General features: G+C 40.5%; 1 protein-coding gene across 14 annotated transcripts in view; it reads right to left on the reverse strand.

Annotated features, from left to right (window-relative positions):
• rap1gapb (RAP1 GTPase activating protein b) overlaps positions 1 to 20,995 on the reverse strand; it is an 86,585-nt gene that overhangs the window by 2,712 nt on the left and 62,878 nt on the right. For 9 of the 14 annotated variants that reach the window (XM_061686903.1, XM_061686906.1, XM_061686905.1 and 6 more), the window contains 21 exons: positions 18,660 to 18,707; positions 17,862 to 17,900; positions 16,901 to 17,086; positions 16,653 to 16,756; positions 14,202 to 14,280; positions 14,073 to 14,126; positions 13,895 to 13,978; positions 13,712 to 13,812; positions 11,769 to 11,898; positions 9,262 to 9,417; positions 9,120 to 9,191; positions 8,944 to 9,030; positions 8,064 to 8,204; positions 6,395 to 6,526; positions 3,492 to 3,569; positions 3,074 to 3,183; positions 2,339 to 2,455; positions 2,129 to 2,258; positions 1,429 to 1,510; positions 384 to 487; positions 5 to 53 (listed from right to left, as the gene is read on the reverse strand). In XM_061686903.1, the coding sequence (XP_061542887.1) occupies positions 45 to 53; positions 384 to 487; positions 1,429 to 1,510; positions 2,129 to 2,258; positions 2,339 to 2,455; positions 3,074 to 3,183; positions 3,492 to 3,569; positions 6,395 to 6,526; positions 8,064 to 8,204; positions 8,944 to 9,030; positions 9,120 to 9,191; positions 9,262 to 9,417; positions 11,769 to 11,898; positions 13,712 to 13,812; positions 13,895 to 13,978; positions 14,073 to 14,126; positions 14,202 to 14,280; positions 16,653 to 16,756; positions 16,901 to 17,086; positions 17,862 to 17,900; positions 18,660 to 18,698 (2,034 nt within the window). In that variant the 5' untranslated portion in view covers positions 18,699 to 18,707 and the 3' untranslated portion in view covers positions 5 to 44. Of the gene's footprint in view, positions 1 to 4; positions 54 to 383; positions 488 to 1,428; positions 1,511 to 2,128; positions 2,259 to 2,338; positions 2,456 to 3,073; positions 3,184 to 3,491; positions 3,570 to 6,394; positions 6,527 to 8,063; positions 8,205 to 8,943; positions 9,031 to 9,119; positions 9,192 to 9,261; positions 9,418 to 11,768; positions 11,899 to 13,711; positions 13,813 to 13,894; positions 13,979 to 14,072; positions 14,127 to 14,201; positions 14,281 to 16,652; positions 16,757 to 16,900; positions 17,087 to 17,861; positions 17,901 to 18,659; positions 18,708 to 20,995 lie in introns of those variants that run through there. The other 5 variants (XM_061686898.1, XM_061686902.1, XM_061686901.1 and 2 more) reach the window with 4 other exon arrangements.

Genomic DNA, 20,995 nt, shown 5'->3' on the forward strand with positions numbered 1-20,995 from the left:
TCACCTGATCATGATCGTGGATGCGGCGACTCAGTGGCGTGTAGCTAACAGTTCTGCGTGAAAACACCAACAGTTGAATATCAGCTTGTAGCAAAGCAAATGTATTTATATAGCGCATTTCATACACAAGGTAACTCAATGTGCTTTACATGATTAAAAGCACATAAAAACAAAGAAAAAAAATAGCTTATAGACATTTAAAACTAAGTGAATTTAAAAAAAAAAAAAAATACAATTAAAACAGTAATACCCTGCAAGAACCATCATCATTTAAAAGTGGAAATGCTCTAAAAAGCCTCTGAAAAAGAAGAGTTTTTAACCTGGAGCTTGTAGTCATATTTTTAAATAAATGTATTTATTAAAAGGACAAGTCGTCTTTATACCCAGGACTTGTGCTCCAGAAGCGGGCGCTCCGACCTGGCACGCCCATCTGTCGCTTTCGTCTCGGGTCCCTTAGGCCCGTCACTTTGATGCTGGAGTCGAGACGCTGGCGAGTGCGAAGAAGGAGCATGTGCGGCCGTTCAAACACACAAAGCAAATGAATATAGTGGTGCCTGGAGATACGAGTTTCATTTGTTCTGTGACCACGCTTGTAACTCAAAACACATGCATCTCAAATCATCTTTTCCCATTGAAATGAATGGAAATTCCAGTCTCAATCAGTACAGCACTAATATTGACAGTCATATTCTTTATCCTCTGTGAAGAACAACTATTATTAGTGGCGCACTGATGCCTCAATCAACAGTTCATCCGTCTGTCTGTCTTATACTGCCCCCATCGAGCCAAGGCAGTCACACCAGAAAGAGCAGCACAATGGCCATTCAATTGATGGAGTGTGACGAAAACTGTTTGATTCTTTTTAATCCCATTTAATGATGTCATTACTGCATGACAAAGAATATATGACTGTGAGTACTGTTATATTGCCGGTCTTCATGTGTTGCTGCACCGTTTATTCTTCAATCCACTACTTATATAGATGCTATTTAGCATTAGCATTAAGCTAGCAGTTTGAAAGTTTTGTGGCTGTTTTAAATACATTTTAAATTTCCAAAACAACAACCTTTTTTTTTGTTAATACAGAAAAGGTGTTTGAAAGGGATTAATTGGATTTAGATTTACTATGGGAAATATCACTTCATTTTTTGTATGATTCGGTTTTAGTCAGATGTTTTAATCACGAAAACAGAGGGTCCACTGTATACATTTATTGTAACACTACAATAGAAAAATATGTTATAAAATGCATGTCAGACATAGCATATGTAAACTTGTAAACGAACAAATCGAGTCCCAATAAGAACGATAACAAGGGGCCAAGTACGAAAACTGTAATTTGTTAAATATCTATACAGTATATGAAACTTATGCAATAGTCTGATATATGCATACTGTAAGTGTACAGTATGTATTGAACATAGTCACCTGTGACGCCTGCGTGGCTCATACTGAGCGATCCATCGTCCAGCGAGTTCCTCTTGTGCGGCGTCGTGGCCGACACACTTTCCTGCAGGGAAGTTAGAAACGTACGTGCATTTCGATCAGCGTTGGGCCAGCACCACTGAGCAGCAACATTATCAAGAGCTCTGTCGGAACTAATGAGTCTCTAGTAAAGTAATAAGTAAGTAGTAAAGTAAATAATTTATCGATTGATTTATTGTAAATAATAAAGTAAAAATGTTACTAATGCTATAAAATTAAGAGTAAAATAAATATTTTCAAATATTACATTAATAAATAATTGCTTAACTAATTACAATTAAATAAATTTTGAATAATACAATTTTAAAAAGTATGACTTATTATTTTATTAAAATAAACTATAATCATTTTATTATCAAATAAAAAAATATTAGTTATATTATTTTAGTAATTTCTTTAAATTGATTAATTAAAATGTATTTATTCATTTTTATGTTTTATTCATTGATTCCATGAATTTATCAACACATTTTTCTTGCCAATTTTAAGTTGTTTTTTTGTTGTAACATTCGTGACATCCATGTTAACATTTTTTTCTTTTTTTCCCCCCTCATCTACAAATGACTTGGCCCATTTGCCTCAAAAAGTGAGTCGACCCTGATTTGCAATAACGCTGCATCCAGCCAGTGTACACAGTACTCACCAGTCCCGTGTCGTAATCGTCGTCAGCCTCGTGCTCCTCCACGACGCTGGCGAAGCTGCTGGCGTTGGAGGATGATCGGGAAAGGTCCTGAGCCTCCGGGATGGACGGCGCCCTGCAACACATGACCAAGCTGCACGCCCTACGTGACTCTGACCTTAATTTTTCTTCATCTACGTGTTATCCGACAGGGAGCGGCTACTGAAGCGCTACCTGTTCTTGGCAGGGGTAAACTCAGGAGAACTGTGATTGGACGAGTTGTCGGATCTATTTTCCTGGGAGGGCAGGCCGCTGTCGGACATCCTTTGGGTGCACGGTGACACATCGCGGCTGCGGGGCGACATTGTCACAAAATCACTAAATGCCAAACCTCGAGAATTGTTTTTTTGCATTCATCCAAAAAGCTTGTTGCTCTATGACAAATTAATTCACATATAATGACAGAGAAACAAATAAATAAACAGCCGACCTCAAACATTGATGCCACCAAAAAAAAAAAAGGATTGTAAATATCTATGATATATATATAAACTCAATGGCATATATTCTTTATCCTCTGAAAACGACTAATATTATTGCAGAATATTGAGTCACTGAGAGTAGAGATGACTTTTCTTCATTTGTCTGTGGGATGGTATTATACTGCCGCCGGTGGTCAAGGCAGGCACACCAGAAGGAGCAGCACGATGAATTGAATTGAAGCATTAACTCATTCACAGATGATGAATAATTGTTATTATATGCGTTTATAAAGTACAATATTGTTGAGTGCTATTTTCATTATTTAAAAAAAATATATATTTTTTCTTGTTTCTTGTTTTTTTTTGTGGGTGTGGGAGCCGGAACAGATTAATGGCCAATCATTTCAATGGGGGAAAATTATTTGAGATACAAATGTTAGAAGTTATGAGCATGGTCATGCAACAAATTAAACTCATTTCTCTGTACCTCCTCTCTTGGACCTCCTGGATGTTCTCGATGCCGATGGCGCTGCTCCGACGGGAACTGAAGGGTCCGGACTTCTTCCTGGTGGGGCTTTTCCCGGGAATGATCAGGGACTGCCACACGGGGGGGAGAAGACATTCAGACACACTCAATGCCAACATGAACACCACATGGCTAGGCTAGGCTAATAGTGGTGTGAGGACATATGATGTTATCTTCATGTACAAATGTTCAGCTTTATCAGTTTTATCAGCAGTGCAAAAAAAGACCAACTGTGGGATGCAAAAAAGGCAAAGTTAAGAGTAGCTGTGAAAAACGTCACGTTACACGGGAAATACAATACATTAGCTGCAGCATCTGAGCAAACGCAAATGGAGAAAAAAAAAACACATTGAACAAGAAGGGAGAAATAAACATGAACCTCTTCTATTGTTCCTATCCCTATGGCGCTGCCTCGTCGGCCGTATTTACTGGGACTTTTCCCCGGGACGAGCAATGACTGAGGCACACAAAGGCAGGGTGGGACGGGAGAGAAGAAAACAGATTGAAAAAGCAAAAATAAACACATTGTAACATCTCATGCCCATAACACACACTCAAACACACACACAGCCAGAGACGCATTAAGATCATTAAATAGCAGCCAGATTTCATTTTTCCCCACGTATTTCTACACTTGTTTGACAAGCGAGAATGTCTTTGCACTTTGTGTGATAGTTGAGAATGGTAAAAAGTTACTTAAAGCATTGCTTCTTCAGTAAATAACCACAATGTTATGTCAAATGGACCTGTCACAATGCTTAAAAATCGAGAAAAAACATTTTCAAAATGTATAAAAATAATAATACAAATAATGGCTAAAACATTTGCTGAACTGACGTTTGTCCTTTTCTTACTTGTATTATTACTTGTATTATTATATTCATGTTCTACATTTATTTATTCATCAATTTTACTTTGGGGATATTAAAACACCTGCCCAGACATGCTATATTAAATATATTGGGCAATTTTAAAGTTGACAAATGTAGAGATACATATTTTCAAAAGGTAAAAAAAAAATATGTTTTTATGTAAATATCTATTTTTTTTATATAATAGAATACAAAAATTAAAACTAAACATAAATGCTCCAAAACCTCTTAAGTTTTTTAAGTCTTAATGTATTATTTTTATCCTTTTATTATTATTGTTCATATTATTTTTCATTTATAAAAAAAATAAAATAAAATAAAACTTATATATGTTATATTAAATACTGTATATTGACTCAGCAATGCTGCAAGAGACTCAAAGGGGGCTACGCCTTAAGTGTTTCTTCTCCAAGAACCATAACAGGAGTGTTAATAAAGGCTGCGTTATAATAGTTTTACCATGCAACAAAATATTTCCAATGAGAACGATTGTTTCAAAATCAAAACAAATTGAACTGGACAAAGAGAGCGTCCAGTGTACAGCACAATTAAATCAAAAATTATTCATTCTGAAAATTATAACTGCGGAACTCTGAATTAAAATCTAAAGCTCTCATTATAATCATTTTAACTTCTTTTTAACACTCCTTTGAAAGCACATTACGGATAATTTGACTGTGGCCAAATGTATACAGAGGGTCCTGTGTTTATGACGGTGTTCCATTCCCATACACCGCCGTAGTCTACCACTAAGCTATGCTAACACAGTGGCAAAGTCATAATTACAGTGAATATTTGCTCGAAAAAAACAGTTTAAGCCAGAAAGAGAGGACATTCAAATGGAAAACAGTTAAGTACAACGGTAAGGTCGTTTGTCTTAAACCGAGGCCAACAGAGACTGAGCACCCCTTAAGTAGACACAACCCATGTGACACAAGACACCGATGTTCATTTTGTAGCCACACATGGCGAAATCACACATGCGCTACATAGGAGGCGACATGCTAACAATACAGTCGACGTCACATGCAGTAGCAGACACAGGAGGAGCGGAGCAAGGGAGTCTGGGTAGTCAAACAGTCGCAACCTGAAAATTCCCATAGCAACCACTACTACTTTAAAAGTACAATTTTAAGGGGCTGAGGATTATACCAACAGAAAACAACCATTGCGAGGGAACTGAAGGGTGGTTTTGATTGGAGTCAGGTGTGGATCATAAAGAAGAAGAGTGGCTTTTACATGTCAGGGTTCCTGAACATTTGAAATTTCAAAATTCCATACTTTTTCCAGACCCTAATTACCAGACTTCTCTGTACGTGAGTAAGTAAGTAAGTAAACTAATTTGTTCCAGCCTCCACATTTTTTTTTGCCTCAATTCAACGGACATTGTGCTTCTCCTTTTTGCGTGCGTGGCTAGGCCACCTGGGGGTATTTTAACATAGACAAAGGGATGTATACATCAGGTCCTCAGTAAACTGCAGTTCGAGGTGTAGTTATGAGAGAGGATGAAGAATATATGCCTGTGAGCATTGTTACAGTGTATTGTCTGCCGACATGTGTTGCTGCACCATATGTGTTTAAATAGCCATTGCTTCAAGGGTTATAACACTGCAACACTGACGCTATTCGTTAGCCCGTCAATGGCATTTTTCATTGTGTTAGCATTAAGCTAAACAGACTTACCCATGGCAAAGAAATGTGGTTGATTATATGTATCTATATAAACCTCCTGTGCAGGCAACCGGATAGCTGATTTTGTGATTTTTATTTAACCTTGTTTCTCTTTCATGAACCTTTTCAAACTGCTTTGTTGGAGGACTGCATTTGCCTTGCGGGATCCATCCATTTCCTGAGCCGCTTCTCCTCACTAGGGTCGCGGGCGTGCTGGAGCCTATCCCAGCTGTCATTGGGCAGGAGGCGGGGTACACCCTGAACTGGTTGCCAGCCAATCGCAAAACACATACAAACAAACAACCATTCACACTCACATTCACACCTATGGGCAATTTAGAGTCGTCAATTCACCTACCATGCATGTTTTTGGGATGTGGGAGGAAACCGTAGTGCCCGGAGAAAACCCACGCAGGCATGGGGAGAACATGCAAACTCCACACAGGCGGGGCCGGGGATTGAACCCGGGTCCTCAGAACTGTGAGTCTGACGCTCTAACCAGTCGTCCACCGTGCCGCCCCTTGCGGGATCAATAAACTAATATCTCAGACTGTTTTTTTTGTTTTTTTTTGAGAAAATACAAAAGTTTTTCCACACAACAGTTTCCATTTTCCATGCTTTTCCAGACCTGTAATTAAAATGTTCTTTTTAAAACATATTTTTTATATTGACCGTAGGAACCCTGACACGTGGATGATAGTGTAGTGTATCCTGCACTGAAGCACAACGCGCTACTTACAATGCCGGGTGTTTTGGGGCTCTCGGCCAGATTGTGGGTAAAGCTGCCACTGTGACTAGTGGAGACTGTGTGTGACTTCTTGCTACTGAGGCCCATGGCATCCATTGACTGGCTTCTGCTGCGGATGACCCGCTATACAGAGAGAGATGAGGACACACGGTCAACGGATGGGGAAAATGAATGGCGTCATTAAGGGTTGCATCATTTGGGGTGGGTGGGGAGGGTGGGGGGGCCTTGGATACTTTCCATAGGAGTTCAAACGTCCTGAATTAAGTGGAAAACCCTTAAAGCCGAACCAGCCAAAGTGGTACGATTTGGAGTTCTACCAAAATTGGTCAGATGTCAAAGAAAACTGCCGAAAATCTCGCACAGAAGGCACACAGTCACAATGAAGTCACACAAAAGGGGAAATGTGTAATGATAAGCGTTGGATCAGGAAAGGACACCTAGGAATGCAATGGGTCAATTCATTCATTATCAATTGGAAATTGGTCATTTTTCATATAATACCCACTGAATTTCGTTTAGCATCAATTAATTTGACTGAAAAGAGTATTTGAATTATTGACAGCTGCTATTATTTATTCATCCATCTTTTCTCTTCCGCTTATCTGGGATCGGGTAGCGGGGGCAGCATCTTACGCAGGGTAACCCAGACTTCCCTCTTCCCAGCCACTTCATCCAGGTCTTCTTGGGGGATCCCGAGCCGTTCCCAGGCTAGCTGGGAGACATAGTCTCTCCAGCGTGTCCTGGGTTGTCCCCAGAGCCTCCTGCCGGGGGGTGGGGGGTGGGGGGAGGGGGGGAGGTGCCCGAAACACCTTGTTGTTATTCAAAAGGTAATAATTGTTCATAAGGGGAAAAAAATGTTCCAGCGTGATATTTTTCATACTTTAATGCCAAAACATATTTTCCGTTATGTGACCCAAATGAAATTTCATGATTTACAACAAGGTTTCTGAAGATGCTAATTACGTTGTTTTTGTTTGAAGTGCTGGCTGCAAGGGTGAAAATGATTTCATTGTCTTTATGACCGCTTACTTTTTTTTTCCTACTCTGTAAGTAGTTGTTGTCAACATGCTGTTGTCATGACAGCCAGGGCTCTGTACCCGATTGTCATGGAGACAGGTGGAAACTGGACTTGCCGTTGGCCCAGCAGGATATGGGGTGGGGAATATACACCAAAAAAAGGTGTGTAAAGTGTGAAGTTCTGTAAATTGGAATTCTTGTAAACATGTCACAAACATGTTTTTAAAACACCTAGGGAACTGTTTAAAAAGTGAAAAAACAGACATTTTTCTCCATTAAAGTGTTCATCAGGCATACACAATTAGAGCTCCCAGCGCTCCGGCCTGGCGGCTTGGATGCACTCCCGCGGCCCAAATGGATTCATGGAGCACAGCCAGTCAGGATAGAGAACCTCTAGTACATAATGTCCCCCCCAAAAAAAACATCCGTCGCAAGCCAAGCGAGGAAATCAAGAGCCACAGGCCTGATCCTTTGAGAAACAAAAGCCATTTTCTCCGCTTGGCTTTGTCGCGAATGAATACCCAGAATCCCCAGGCCGTGAGACAAGGGAGACAAAAAAGCATCTGCAAAGTTCCTCATTCTCACTCATGCAGATGAGGTCGTGCCTTATCGGAGAGAAAAAAAAAGAAGTAATAGGCCGTACCTTGAAGGACTCGAAGAAGCCTCCCCCTCCTCCGCTGCCATTCTCCAGCTTGTCTTCGTCCCCGCCCAGGCCCATCATGGACTGGCTGTTGATGTGCAGCTCCTCGTACAGGGTTTCCAAAAGGGCTGAACGTGTGCGCTCCTGGAAACAACCAAATTCTTCACCAATACTTTATCTACGCCATGGGGTACTATGACACAAAATTAGCACTTGCACCTGCAGTGTAAATTCAGCTTTGGTCTACCCGCCTGTTACTTAGCGGTGAACCCTTCCCACACATTTGAAACACATTTAAACTCATGAAAAACACATTAGAATATATTAAAACTCACTTTTTAAAGTAGTCCTTATTGTTTGTTTTTACTCTCTCGCTTGCAAAGTTTTCCAAAAAAGGGGCATAGTGTGCTTGCTTCGAACTATTTTGTCACTTAGCCTCATGCTAACAAACAATGCAAAACGCCATTGACATGCTCACAGTTAGCGTCGATAGTTGCGTTTTTAAAAGCAACGGATATTTGAACACAAACAGTGGCGCAACACCAAAGACAATATCACAATACTTACAGGCATATATTCTTTATCCTCTGTGAAAAATGACTAAAATAACAGCATCTTACTAAACCAGTAGTAGTAGTACTGTAGAAGAAAAAGAAGAAGAAGAAGACTTCCCTCCAAAAAAGAAATGGAAAAAAATAATTTTTAAAATCTGCGACTAAGTGAATCCGCGGGTGCCGAACCGCGAGTATACGGGGGTCCACTGTAATGGAATTTCTCATTTCAGTGAGGAAAGGTGTTTTCAGTTACAAGCATGATCACATAACAAATTAAAGCCGTATCTGAAGGCACCATTGTAGCATAAATGTCACAGCCCTCGCCTCACCTCCAGCTTGGAAAACTTCTCCGCCTTATAGCAAGCGTACTCGGCATTGATGAGCTTGGTGAAGAGGAACTCGCGAAGCTCCAGGCCCTGAAGAAGGAAAAAGAAGGAGAAGAAGAAATAAAACGCTGACACGTTAAGTTTTGGTTTTACTGGTCTCGCGTGACGCCATCGCTGACCTTTCTGAAGATGGCCGGGTCAGGCAGGGCCGGCCCAAAGAAGGGCACGTCATCCCTCGCTGTCACTGACACCTGAACAGGAAGCAGGGGACGTATAAAACAATCTTGATCCTCGGTGATCGCTATCTCGGGAGAAACAAACCTTGTAGGTGACATTGTCCGTACACGCGTCCTCCACCTGGACCACCGCGTAGGCGTGGAGGAAGTTGGACTGGATCATGTCGGGAACGAAGGGCGTGTTCGCTTCCTGGAACACGATGGCGACGATGTCGTTGCCTATGTGCCTCTTCCTCTGCAGCTGGTACGACACAATCACGGACAGGGTAAATACAAACGTGTCATACTGTATGGAGAGGATGATTAAATCAAATCAAATTAAATTGTAAGGCATTTCAAAATAGCAGGATCATTAAAAAAGTAGCAAAAAAAAAGAGAAGAAAATAAGATCATTTAGTTATCAGTCAAATAAATGCAGATATTTCACAAATTATGCCAGGGTATGTAAACTTATGGGCACACATGTAGATCTTGCTAGAGCAGAGGTGAGTAATTTTTGTGCTAAAGGGATTTTGATTTGATTTGATTTGATTTTTATTTTAAAACAAACAGATGTTCTAGGTCATTTGCAGATGAGGTAAGAACATTTTTTAAAATATCTGTGTAAGACATTTTATTTTAATACAAAATAATAATTAGAAAATTCTAAAAAAAATATTTTATAAAGCCAAAATTTATGTGGACAATGAAATAATCATTCATTCTCGTTTTTAATTTTTTTAATTTTTTTAATTTTGTGAATAAATAAGTAATTAGAAAAAATACAAAATGTTAAATGAATTGGACTATATATGTAAACTGTTTTATTGTTTTAAGTTTATTATTTACAATACATCAATTAACAAATTTTATATTTGTGTTCATCTTTACATTATTCATGTTTCAATCTCTGAATGTTTGCTACAGAAAGCAGAAACAAAGTTAAGATCTTGACTCGTAAATGAGCGAACTCAGTAAGCGAAAGGAGTTCGTTTTTCATACTTTGCTGGACGCTTCACTGGAATTGATCTTTATCTTGGAGCTGATATTGTGCTCATTTGTACATAGTTTTGACAGTGCACATGGTGTCTGAAATGTCTAAAATAATAATAACTATTAATATTACAGGACTCTGGGCAAGGTAAATGTTTGATAGGCCAGAGATGACAGAACAAAGCGAGTTGTATGTGGCCTGGACCATGCTTTGCCCACTCATCCATGGTCTAGAATATAAAATCTCTGTTGAATTCCGGTCAACATTATTAGAGGTTTTTCCTTGAAAGCAGTTGAAGATAAAATTCCTGTTCATTTTGGCTCAAATTTAATAAGAACATTTTCTTCGAAAGCAGCGTTAGAGGCAAAAAGGGGAACAAAATGCAGAGCAGTGGCTGCTTCATCAGCGATGACTTTATTGGCTGTCATCTTTCATATGTTCATATGCACTCAACGCAGCCATGCGGATAACACGCTCCTCATTTTTTCAACGCAGATGGGAGCGCTTGGAACGCCTGCGAGCGCGGAAATGGACAACAACAGGCACAGTGTCCTCGAAAAGGGGCCAAATTGGAATGGCGTGGACCTCCACCAAGGCCAAAAAATGGCAATTCGGATCAGCGTCACCATCGCCGTCGTTAACATTCACGCATTATCCACTGAGACATTAAAGGGATGTTTGCAATTTAAAAAATAAAATAAAAATCTCTTTTATTTTATGTTGGATTTGTTAAAACTGACAGTACGGCCTGTCAGAAGTACATGAGTAAAACGATCTGTGGGGTGAAAAAATAATAAATCAGCCCTCTCTGGCTCCATCTTTTGCCTCTAATTTGATTTGCAACCACGCCTGAGGAAAAACAACCAATCAGAGACAGAAATCGCTGCATCCCAAAAACTCAATGCAGCTCTGCTTACCTTTTGGCGTCTACATGAGAGCAGCAGTGTCAAACCCATGGGGGACGTGTGTTTCTTTCAGCATGATATTGCCTTCTTGTCGTAGTGTTTTAGACAGGTTAGTATGGTGGCCATCACTTGAAAGTGGCTCTGGATCTTTGCCCAGCTTAGCTAGACATATCATGGGTGGAGAAATCTGCCGTGGGGGCGTATATTATGTAAATTAAGAAGTGCAGAATGACTCACTCACAGGCACATTTTTAGAGACAGGCAGATAAAAGATTTCCTGTGTTGTTTCATTTCACACTTGACGGGTGGCTGGCACGCAAGACCCAGCTTGTATACAAGTCAATAAAATGTAACTTTCCATAACATGTCTCCATTAAATACATACAAAGGCGACGAGAACCCAAGAAGCACCTTGGGGAAGGTAATAGGATGATTGCTCTACTTTTTGCTCCTTTTTTTTCTCACTCAAGAATCAGGCCACGTGAGCTGTCCGCCGACAGAATGGAGGGTTACCATGGTAACAAACTTCTTAAGCGCACCAAAGAGTCGAGGGGGACTAACGCAATATCTTACATGGAGAACACCACCATCGATGCAGTGCAGAACCACCATTGCAATTCTCAACCCAACACGGGTCACTGTGAGTCCGTTAAATACCAATTAGCTGCCAATTAGCCCGCAGCCACAAATTAGCTCACCGGAGCGTCGCCGTACCTGCTGGGAGTCTCCCTCGGTGTAAGGCAGCTTGGTGGAGACGTGGAACATGATCTCCTTGCCGTGGAAGTTGGTGTACACCGATTCCGTCCCCGTTTGGCCGTGCGTGACGTCCAGGCCTCCTCGAAACCTGCAGGATTACAACGGCAGACGTGGAGAGGGATGAGACAGATGAGACGGGAGCAAGACACGTCTGTGCGAGTCGTAATTACGTTTTGAGTCTTAACCTTCAAGTCCCAAGTGACTGTGGCAGAGCTCAAGCAAGTCCGCTCAAGTCATTACTTTGGTTAAGCAAGTCATACGTTAAGTTGTAGTCTTGCTCAGTCATAACATATACAAGATAAGATACAAGTTTAATTTGTCCCGTGACCACAGTCTTAACGCGAAACACTTTCAAATCATCTTTCCCCATTGAAATGAATGGAAATAGCCATTAATCCGTTCCAACCTCCTAACCGGACAAGCCGAAAGGAAAAGAATAAGAAGATGAAGCAGCCTCACACACCCCCAAAAAAAGGTGTTTTTTAATAAGGAAGAATGCTGTATAATATTTGCTGTATAAAACATATAGCAATAACATAATTGAATAGAATATAAATAATTGAACAGTTTTTGCATCATAATTAAATCATTGCGCCTCCTTCTTTGGTGCGTGACTTGGCCACCGGGAGGCAGTGTAATACAGTCTTGAATACACAAATGAAGAAGACTTTCACAGCTACTATAAGTGACTCAGTAAACTGCAGTAATATTTGTTGTTTTTCGTACAGGACAAAGAAAATATGCCCATGAGTATTGCTATATTGTTTGTCTACATGTGTTTATGCGCTGTTTCTTTTCAAATGTCCGTTGCTTAAAGGGTTATAACGCCACGACTATCCGTGCTATTAGAACTGAGTAATAAATATGCTTAAGAAAAATGTATCAGTATAATCATGTATAACTAAGTACAGATATATGAAAATTCTACTTAAGTGCAGTTACAAAGTATTTGTGCCCTGTTACGTTCCAAGACTTGTGACAGACGTTAGATGTCATCGCTCTTGTGTCTCCTATCTTTAAATAGCAAACCTGTTCTCTTTTTCCCGATTTAATAAAAAACGTAAAACATGAATCAAAACATCCTAATTTCCGGAGCGCCTTCCATGATACTTGTTTCACGGTGGCCTCTGCAGTCGGCATCGACGAAAACCGGTGGGTTGCCACCAAACAAAACAAATGGCACACAATCTTGAAAGCACTTCTTTTTAAATTTAAACTGGTAAGATTTTCATGAATGTTATGCGTACATGTAAAGTCTTCACCCCAAATCCTAAAATTGTTGACTTTAGTCTGGATTCTTCCACAAATTCACTCCTGGTGCACACTGCATGACAAATCTCCCTCAATTACCCTTTATTAGGAGTTCATTTACAGTTGCTGCATTATCAATAGTGAAGTGAATAATGGCCAAGCATGAGCGTGAGTGCTTTAAATACAATCAGAGCGCCCCATTGTAAGGGTAATAATTGCAGAATGATGCAATATGATTTCCATATTTTGCACATTAGAACTTAATATCTTGATACAACATGTGGGTGATAATCACCACAGTTGAAAAAAGTTGTTTATTGTTCACGTCTGAAGCACTCAAGTCAGCTCCAAATGTGTTATTTCCTTCCTTCTACAAGTCTTGAATGGACCTTTAGGATACTTAGCTTAGTATTTAGTTAATGAGGTAAATAAACATTAGCAGTCAAGGCAAAGCCATCACTGATTAGCGGGGGAGGAGGAACTATTGAAAGGTTGTCAACGTGTATCATTATTGGCTTCTCACAGATATAGGGAAATGAGCCATTAGACTTAGAGACTCAAGCATAAACCATTGTCCGTGAAAGACACCCATCGCAAACCATGATCTGGAACAAAAATGGACTAAAAAAAAAAAAAAAGAGCATGTTTACCCTTTAAAGTCATGCAGCTCAATCTTCTGCCCCAGGAACTCCAAGAACTCGGCAAAGGCCGGGCTTTCTACCATGTTCCCAAAGACTTCCTCCTCTGTGGTCTGCAAGAATAAACACGATAAGAACGGCAGTCAGGAGCAGCGACGCGTCTTCAAGAGTAAACATCTGGGGAGTGGCACTCGCCTGACCAAACTTTTGATAAATGACTCCAAACTTGAAATTGTTGTTGATCACGTGCTCGTCAAAGGTGACAATGAGGCGTGATGCCTGGGGACCAGATGATCGAGACCGTTAATAAAAAAAAAAAAAAAAAAAAAAAACCATTTCAAAACAATCAAACGTTAAAGTTCAAAGGACTTACCTTTGGGTAGAGAACTGGATAAAACCGATCAACGTTGACTTCTTCACAAACAAGCTGTAACCACCGAAAAAAAGATGATTAAGAAAAGGAAAGACCGTGCTTTTTTTCTTTGAATGACATTTTTCTTACCTTGGCCATCTGAACCACGTTGGGGAACTCTGTCAGGCAGGAAATTGGGATGACATCATGGTAGGTTCTTAGCCTAGAGCTGAAAGTCAAAGAGTTATTAAATTATTAAGAGGGGATTCATCTTCTTTCTGGTTAAAGTGACAAAAGTAAGAGTGACATCGGCAACCCTGACAATGTCCAAAATCAAGAAGAGAGTCTACCAGCTAGTATGCAAAAAGCTGTCATACTGTAAATACTGGAAACTTAATGATATTTGGGTTGAAGTTAAGTGCTCTCCTTGTTTCAGCCTATGAAGGTTTCTCTTCTGCAGTTGGCAATTCGCAACTCTCAGTCAATCACCATCAAACTTGGAGATATTCTTTTCTCAATGTTTGAACTAGAACCTGTGATGGACAGTGTGTATATGTAATAAAATATAGCTAGTTGAATTATATTTGTGCTGCATTTAAGTGCTCTCCTTGTGTCAGGATTTTTGAAGGAACTGAGCCTATGAAGTTTTCTTGTCCGCATTTGTGACGACTCTCAGTCAGTCACGTTCAAACTTGGAGAGCTGTTTTCTCGACGTTTGAACAAGAACCCAATTCCCCCAAAACTGTGAATGTAGAGTTGAATGATATTTGCGCTGCATTCAAGGGTTCTTTTTGCTTCAGGACGTTAAGACGACTGAGTCTGCGGAGTTTTTCTCCTCAGCGCTCGATCACTCGCAATTCTCAATCGATCATGTTCAAAATTGGCAATATTGTTGTTATATTTTCTCAATGAGAGTATGCAATGTAAAAAAAAATAAAAAAAAAAAAAAAAAAAAAATATATATATATATATATATATATATATATATATATAAATCTTGGGAATAAATGAGTGTAAAGTAATCAACAAGACCAAAAAGTTCTGTCCTCTTGAGCGAAAGAATCTACATGCAGTGAGATTCTAAACCGTGACTATTCATCTCTCTCCTCCCCCAGTGCGAAAGAGAGAACACAATAACGATCTGGGCTGGGTGACTGCAGGCTTGCATCATCCACTTTACAGCCCCATTAAAAGAAGGACAATGTGGCTTTTAGAATGTGGAGAGGAAACTCAAACGAATTCATCAGTTAAGTGAGTCGCGGGGGCGCCAACGGACTGTCATTGTTTTCGCACAATGCGCCAGTTGAGGATTTAAAGGCAACAATTTGCACCGAGCGACTCGTGTTTGGTTCACATTTGTACCCGTAATGTCGACAGTTTGTCATTTGGGGAACATGGCTCAATATGACCAATTAGCATTACCTTCCTGCTGCTTAGTTCATATGTCCCTCAACAAATTCATTGTGTGTCTTGTAACATGCCAATTAAACTGATTCAGAATCTGATAAATATACCAATGAGTTTGTCTCCGTTGTGCTCCAGTGCTGCTTAGCAACTTTTTCTTATATGTGATCGGGATATTTAGACAAGAATGAGCTCGTACAAATGAGAGTTTTTGTTTCCTTGTTGCAAAACACCCCAGTGTTCCACCATTTGTTTGTTTTGAATTACATTACATGTTATATTGGAGTTAAAATGGGATTGCTTTAAAAAACTTCCACTTTGAGACCCGTTTTCAAAAGGTTGCTCCAAAACAATGATGTCGCCTCATAGAAGAAAGTGACACTGTTTTGTCCATTTTTTTTTTGGGTTGTAGTTGAAAAGGGTCCCTAGTAGCCTGGACCCGCCTCTCGCCCAAAGTCAACTGGGATAATCTCCAGCCTACCCATGACCCGAAAGAGGATAAGTAGTATAAAACAATGGATGATGGATTAATCTATACTAAAATCAAACCCTTAATTTGACTTTAACTCCAAGTAAAACAGCCTAAAATTAACCCAAACCTTAAACCTAACTTTAACCCTAATCCCTCATTCAACCCTAACTAACCCCTTAACCAAAAAATTAACAATAGCACGAAACAGCTTCGTTTATGCCAATACAAGATAGAAGCCAGGAGACTGATATAAGCAACCAATTCCGTTACTAATGACATCTCAGAAGAGTGGCCCAAACACTATTAAACTTCCAGAACAGCATTCATAAAAGTTGAAGGATATCACATCTCATTGAAGAACAAATTAATGTGGATGGTCAGCAAACAGCTTGTCGTTTTTTCAGACCAAGCCGGCCGGGGCCATTCTCCCCGCAGTAATGCCCTTTATGAGCAATTATAGCCGGGGAATGCATTTTTGAAATGAATCGCCTGATGGACGCCCAGACTGCTGCTCTTCCTCTGTGTCATTATCAGCATCCCTTGACCCAAAATTGCTCAAGGGCGGGGGGGGGATGACATTTCAACTGAGTCATATAGGGGGGGATATTACTTCATCTTCTACCATTAAAGAGATACAAATGTGGTGACAAAGGCAAATGATAAACTGACCAGGGGCCCAGAATAGTAGCTATTAAAAAAATAAACACTATAATAAGTAGACGTACCGCAGCATCAAGCGCAGATGCTCCTGATCCCCGATGACGTCGTACTTTAATGAGAAGACCAAGTGGCCCAAAGCGGCGTCCATGGTGTAGTAATTAAAATGCTCCTGGTAGAAGATAGGCAGAAGAAGATTGCATGCATGCATGATCTGACAAGGGATAGTAGAATGAAGAAAGGCTATGATGACAAATAGATGATGTCCAGAGTAGTCATTGTTTAAGTAGAGGAAGATACTGTAAACTTGGCTCACTTTGCCCATGAACTGTTTCCTGTAGATCTTGGCGGTGCTGTTGGTCTCGAGCTTAACGTAGGAGGCGGGGCATGGAGGTTGCTCCGCCTCCGGTGTCTCTCGAGGCTTGTGATTGGTCCCCTCAATCCAGTAGCCTCCAAACTGGGGAAGCAGGATGAGCGGGAACGGGCCTCTGCGACCAAGAACCTGCAATAGTCACAATGCTCAAACGATGTCCTTCCAAATTGGTGACAGATTTTTCTTCATGTCAAAAACTGTAATAGTATGTAATGCTATTGGTGCTGCATTTAAGTGCTGTCCTCTTTTCCAGGTTTTTGAGCCACTGATCCCATGGAGGGTTCTGGCCACCGCTTGAGCAGCCACAGTTATCAAATCAGTCAAGATACTGTTCTTTCACTGTTTCAGCAAGATCCCAATTTCACAAAAATGGTGAGAGACAGGAAAATATAAAGATTATGAAGTGATATCTGTGTTACAGTACTTGTTTTTGAGCTTCAGAACCTAGAGAGGTTTCTTGACAGTGCTCTTAGCAGTTTCAATCACCCCCAAACTGAAACTTCTCGAAAAGAGAACCCAATTCCAAGAACCTGTGAGACCTTTGTTATATTTGTGTCACATTCAAGTGGACTCCTTGTTTCAGGACTTTTGAGCTACCAAGCTTGTGGCATTTTCTCATCAGCACTCTAGTAGCCATAATTCTCAATTATCAGCTTCAGACTTGAATATAGTATTTTCTTAGCGTTTCTCAAAGTCAAAGGAATAATCCTACAGCAGTTGAAAGATTTCCGTGGTCTGTCTCCCCCCCGCCCCCTACCAGATTTTTCCTCTCTATCAAGCAGAGATCGATGTGCATGATGGTCACACAGAATGTTCTACCAAAAGTGATGCGGATTTGTTGATTTTGGCAAGAGTTAACAACAGAACACACAAAATATGTGAGTTTTATGCACGTGTTCAGTACCTCATGAACACTGGGATATGGGATGTAGTCCTCTTCTGTCTGCAGAAACAAACATGAGTCAAGCCAACAAAAAGATGCTTCTGGTCAAAACTTGAACTGGGCGCCATCGCCGTGACACACACTCGACAATCATGCAGGGCGACGTTTTTCATGGTCACTTGTAGCGCCCTTCAAACATGACGAAGATCACAATATTTCCCTTTGTAGTGAATATCCACCCTTTGTCAGCATGTAGCCTCTCATTTGAATCCAGTGATGTTATTTGGCAAATGGGTTTGATTGTTGAGCTACTTGCTAATGCATTGCTTATTTAAATACACAATACTGAACATTCATTTCACCACTTGGGAAGTTTCATCTTCCAATTTCACCCTCTGATTCTTGTGCCAGTCATACTTCCTGCCTGTGCCTCAATTTTGTGATTCACAACGAGATCGAGGAACATGTCGAAAGATGCCCTATCGAGAAAAAAACAAAAACACTGCATCCGCAGATAGATATTGGGTTTTTCTGTTTTATTTTTTTGTGAGTTCAAGCACTCCACATAGTTGCAAAGATCATCCTTAAACTAGAATGGATATCTTCAAATGGCGAACCACGGTCCGGATCTGGACCGAGTCAAAGTCTCATGCGGACCCAGGAGCAAATGCCATTAAATAAAGATAAAGTATGGCAGTCAGTGAGAGTGCTTAAAAAAACCTGTCTGACAGCTGATAAGGGAGAAAGTTCGTATGTCATCCATCATGGATGTGTTTCCGCGTTGCGCTCGGTGCGGTGATGGGAGGATTTGCGACTCACTTTGAGGGGCGGAGGGAGGGGGCATCTCTGCTCGTCCATTCTGCAACCCTGCAGACAGGAAGAAAGGCATCAAAGGATGCAAACACAACAGGTGAAAAAAAAGAGAACCACAGCATCTTTCAAAGGCACAAGCTCAACAGAAGCATTATTTTTATATATTTTTAGAAGCGTCAAAGTCATTCCTAGCGCAGCACGGAGGTGTCGGATTATTCTTTGTTGCCTGTGACTCACAATCGTGTTACATAAAGTCAATCAGATGCTAGGGGAGGAGGTAAAAGATAAAAAAAAAAGATAAACACGGGGAAAAAAGCCAAACTCCAGAAGTCATTAAGCAGAAATGCTGGTGTGGACTGAAGAGTGCCAGGAAGGGATTTCTCCCTATTGTATCGATTCTTATTCTGCTTACAGTTCCCAAAGCCCAGAGTGTGTTTGTGAGTAATGTGGAGAAAAAAACAACGACAAAAAAAAACAAAAAAACATTGCTGATCAGTAAGCTGTTTGTGTGGAAAACCCCACAGCAAGACTTGAGACGCATCAAATTTTGATGCTGATCTTTTCGGACAATGGAGAAGATGGAAAAAAGGAGAAGGGGGCATCCTTCTCTTTCTTTTTGCAAAGTGAACAATAAAAACATGGAACTGCTGCATGCAGCATACAAATTCTCCCACAGAGCTTTCTTTTGAGCGCTCGAGCAGTCACAATTCGATCACCTTCAAACTTAGAGAAATAATTTTCTCAATGAACCTGCGATAAACAGGATGTAATGTAATGCATACTGGTTATTAAAACTCATTCATTGCCAGCCTTCACAGTTAACATGGATATTTGACTTCTAAAGCCGTCAATGGCAGTGAATGTGTTTTAACTGATATTTATGCGGCATTCATGTGTTCTATTCATTCCAGAATGTCACGGAGCCTGTAGAAGTTTCTCATCAGCGCTCAAGCAGTCGCAGTCTCGTGACCAAACCCGGAAAACAGGTTAGAGGACTTCCTGTGTATGTTGCGCTTATGAGCATAACTCAGGTTGATGACATGATGGTTTACTAAAATTTTGTTTTCTGTATGGCTGGTGTATTCAGACAGAAGTTAAATACAAGTATATCATTTGTTTGTACGAATATATGATACAAATAAACACAAAGTCTGAACACCGATTATAAGAAACAACATTGGAGACGTCACTGATGGTGTAGTGGTACACTCGTCTGACTTTGGTGCAGGCAGTGTGGGTTCAGTTCCCACTCAGTGACGTGAATGTGAGTGCGAATGGTTGTCCGTGTCTATATGTGCCCTGCGACTGACTGGCGACCAGTTCAGGGTGTAGTCCGCCTTTCGCCCGAAGTCAGCTGGGATAGACTCCAGCGTCCCGTGACCCTAACCAGGATAAGCGGTGTTGAAAATGGATGGATGGACATTGGAGACGTTTAAAGTTCCTGCAGGTGCTTTGTCGCAGTCTACTGCACAGTGAACAATAAAACATGCAACTGCTTTTTGCAACTCACACGATCTGCTAAAGAGGTTTCTAGTCGGTGCTCTAGCACTGACAATTCTCAATCGGTCACCTTCAAACTTCGAGATGGATAGACAGGATGTAACATAATACATACTGGTTATTGGCTGATATTTGAGTGGCATTCATGCGCTCTATTCATTTCAGGATTTACATGTCATTGAGCCTGTTGAGGTTTCTCATCAGCACTCTAGCAATTCTTAATAGATCACCTTCAATGGGGGAAGATGAAGAAAAACGGAACGGGGGATGCTTTAAGAGATGTTCTTCCCTTTCGCTTTCACTTTGCATAGTGAAAAATAAGCACGCTGTATGCGACTCGCAAGTTCTCACATAGGTTTTTATTTTTTTCTATGCTCCAGCGGTCACAGTTCTTATTTGATCAATTTTAAACGTAGAGACAGACAGGATGTAATACAATACATACCGGTTATTACTACATTTGTGTGACATTCATGTACTCGACTTGTTTGAGGATTTAGGTGTCAGTGAGCCCGTATGTAGAGGCTCCTCGACAACGCTTTTGCAGTCACAATGTGTAATAGATCACCTTCAATGAGGGATGATGAATAAAATGGGAACAGTGGGTTTTTTACCACTTCTTTTCTACGCTCAAGCAGTTAAAATTCTAAATTGAGCTTCATAGTTAGATGTTTTCTGAATGTTTTAACAAGAACCTAATTCCAAGACATGTTACAGACATGGATGTAATATAATAGTGTACATATTGGTTGTTGACTGATATTTTGATTTGTTTGATTTGTTTCTGTACATGGCCTGGCATGTATATGACAGCATTTTTACACATTGGTGTGTTCAAGGAT

This window comes from Phycodurus eques, chromosome 10 (assembly GCF_024500275.1).
Source record: "Phycodurus eques isolate BA_2022a chromosome 10, UOR_Pequ_1.1, whole genome shotgun sequence".
In the NCBI taxonomy this organism is placed as follows: domain Eukaryota; kingdom Metazoa; phylum Chordata; class Actinopteri; order Syngnathiformes; family Syngnathidae; genus Phycodurus; species Phycodurus eques.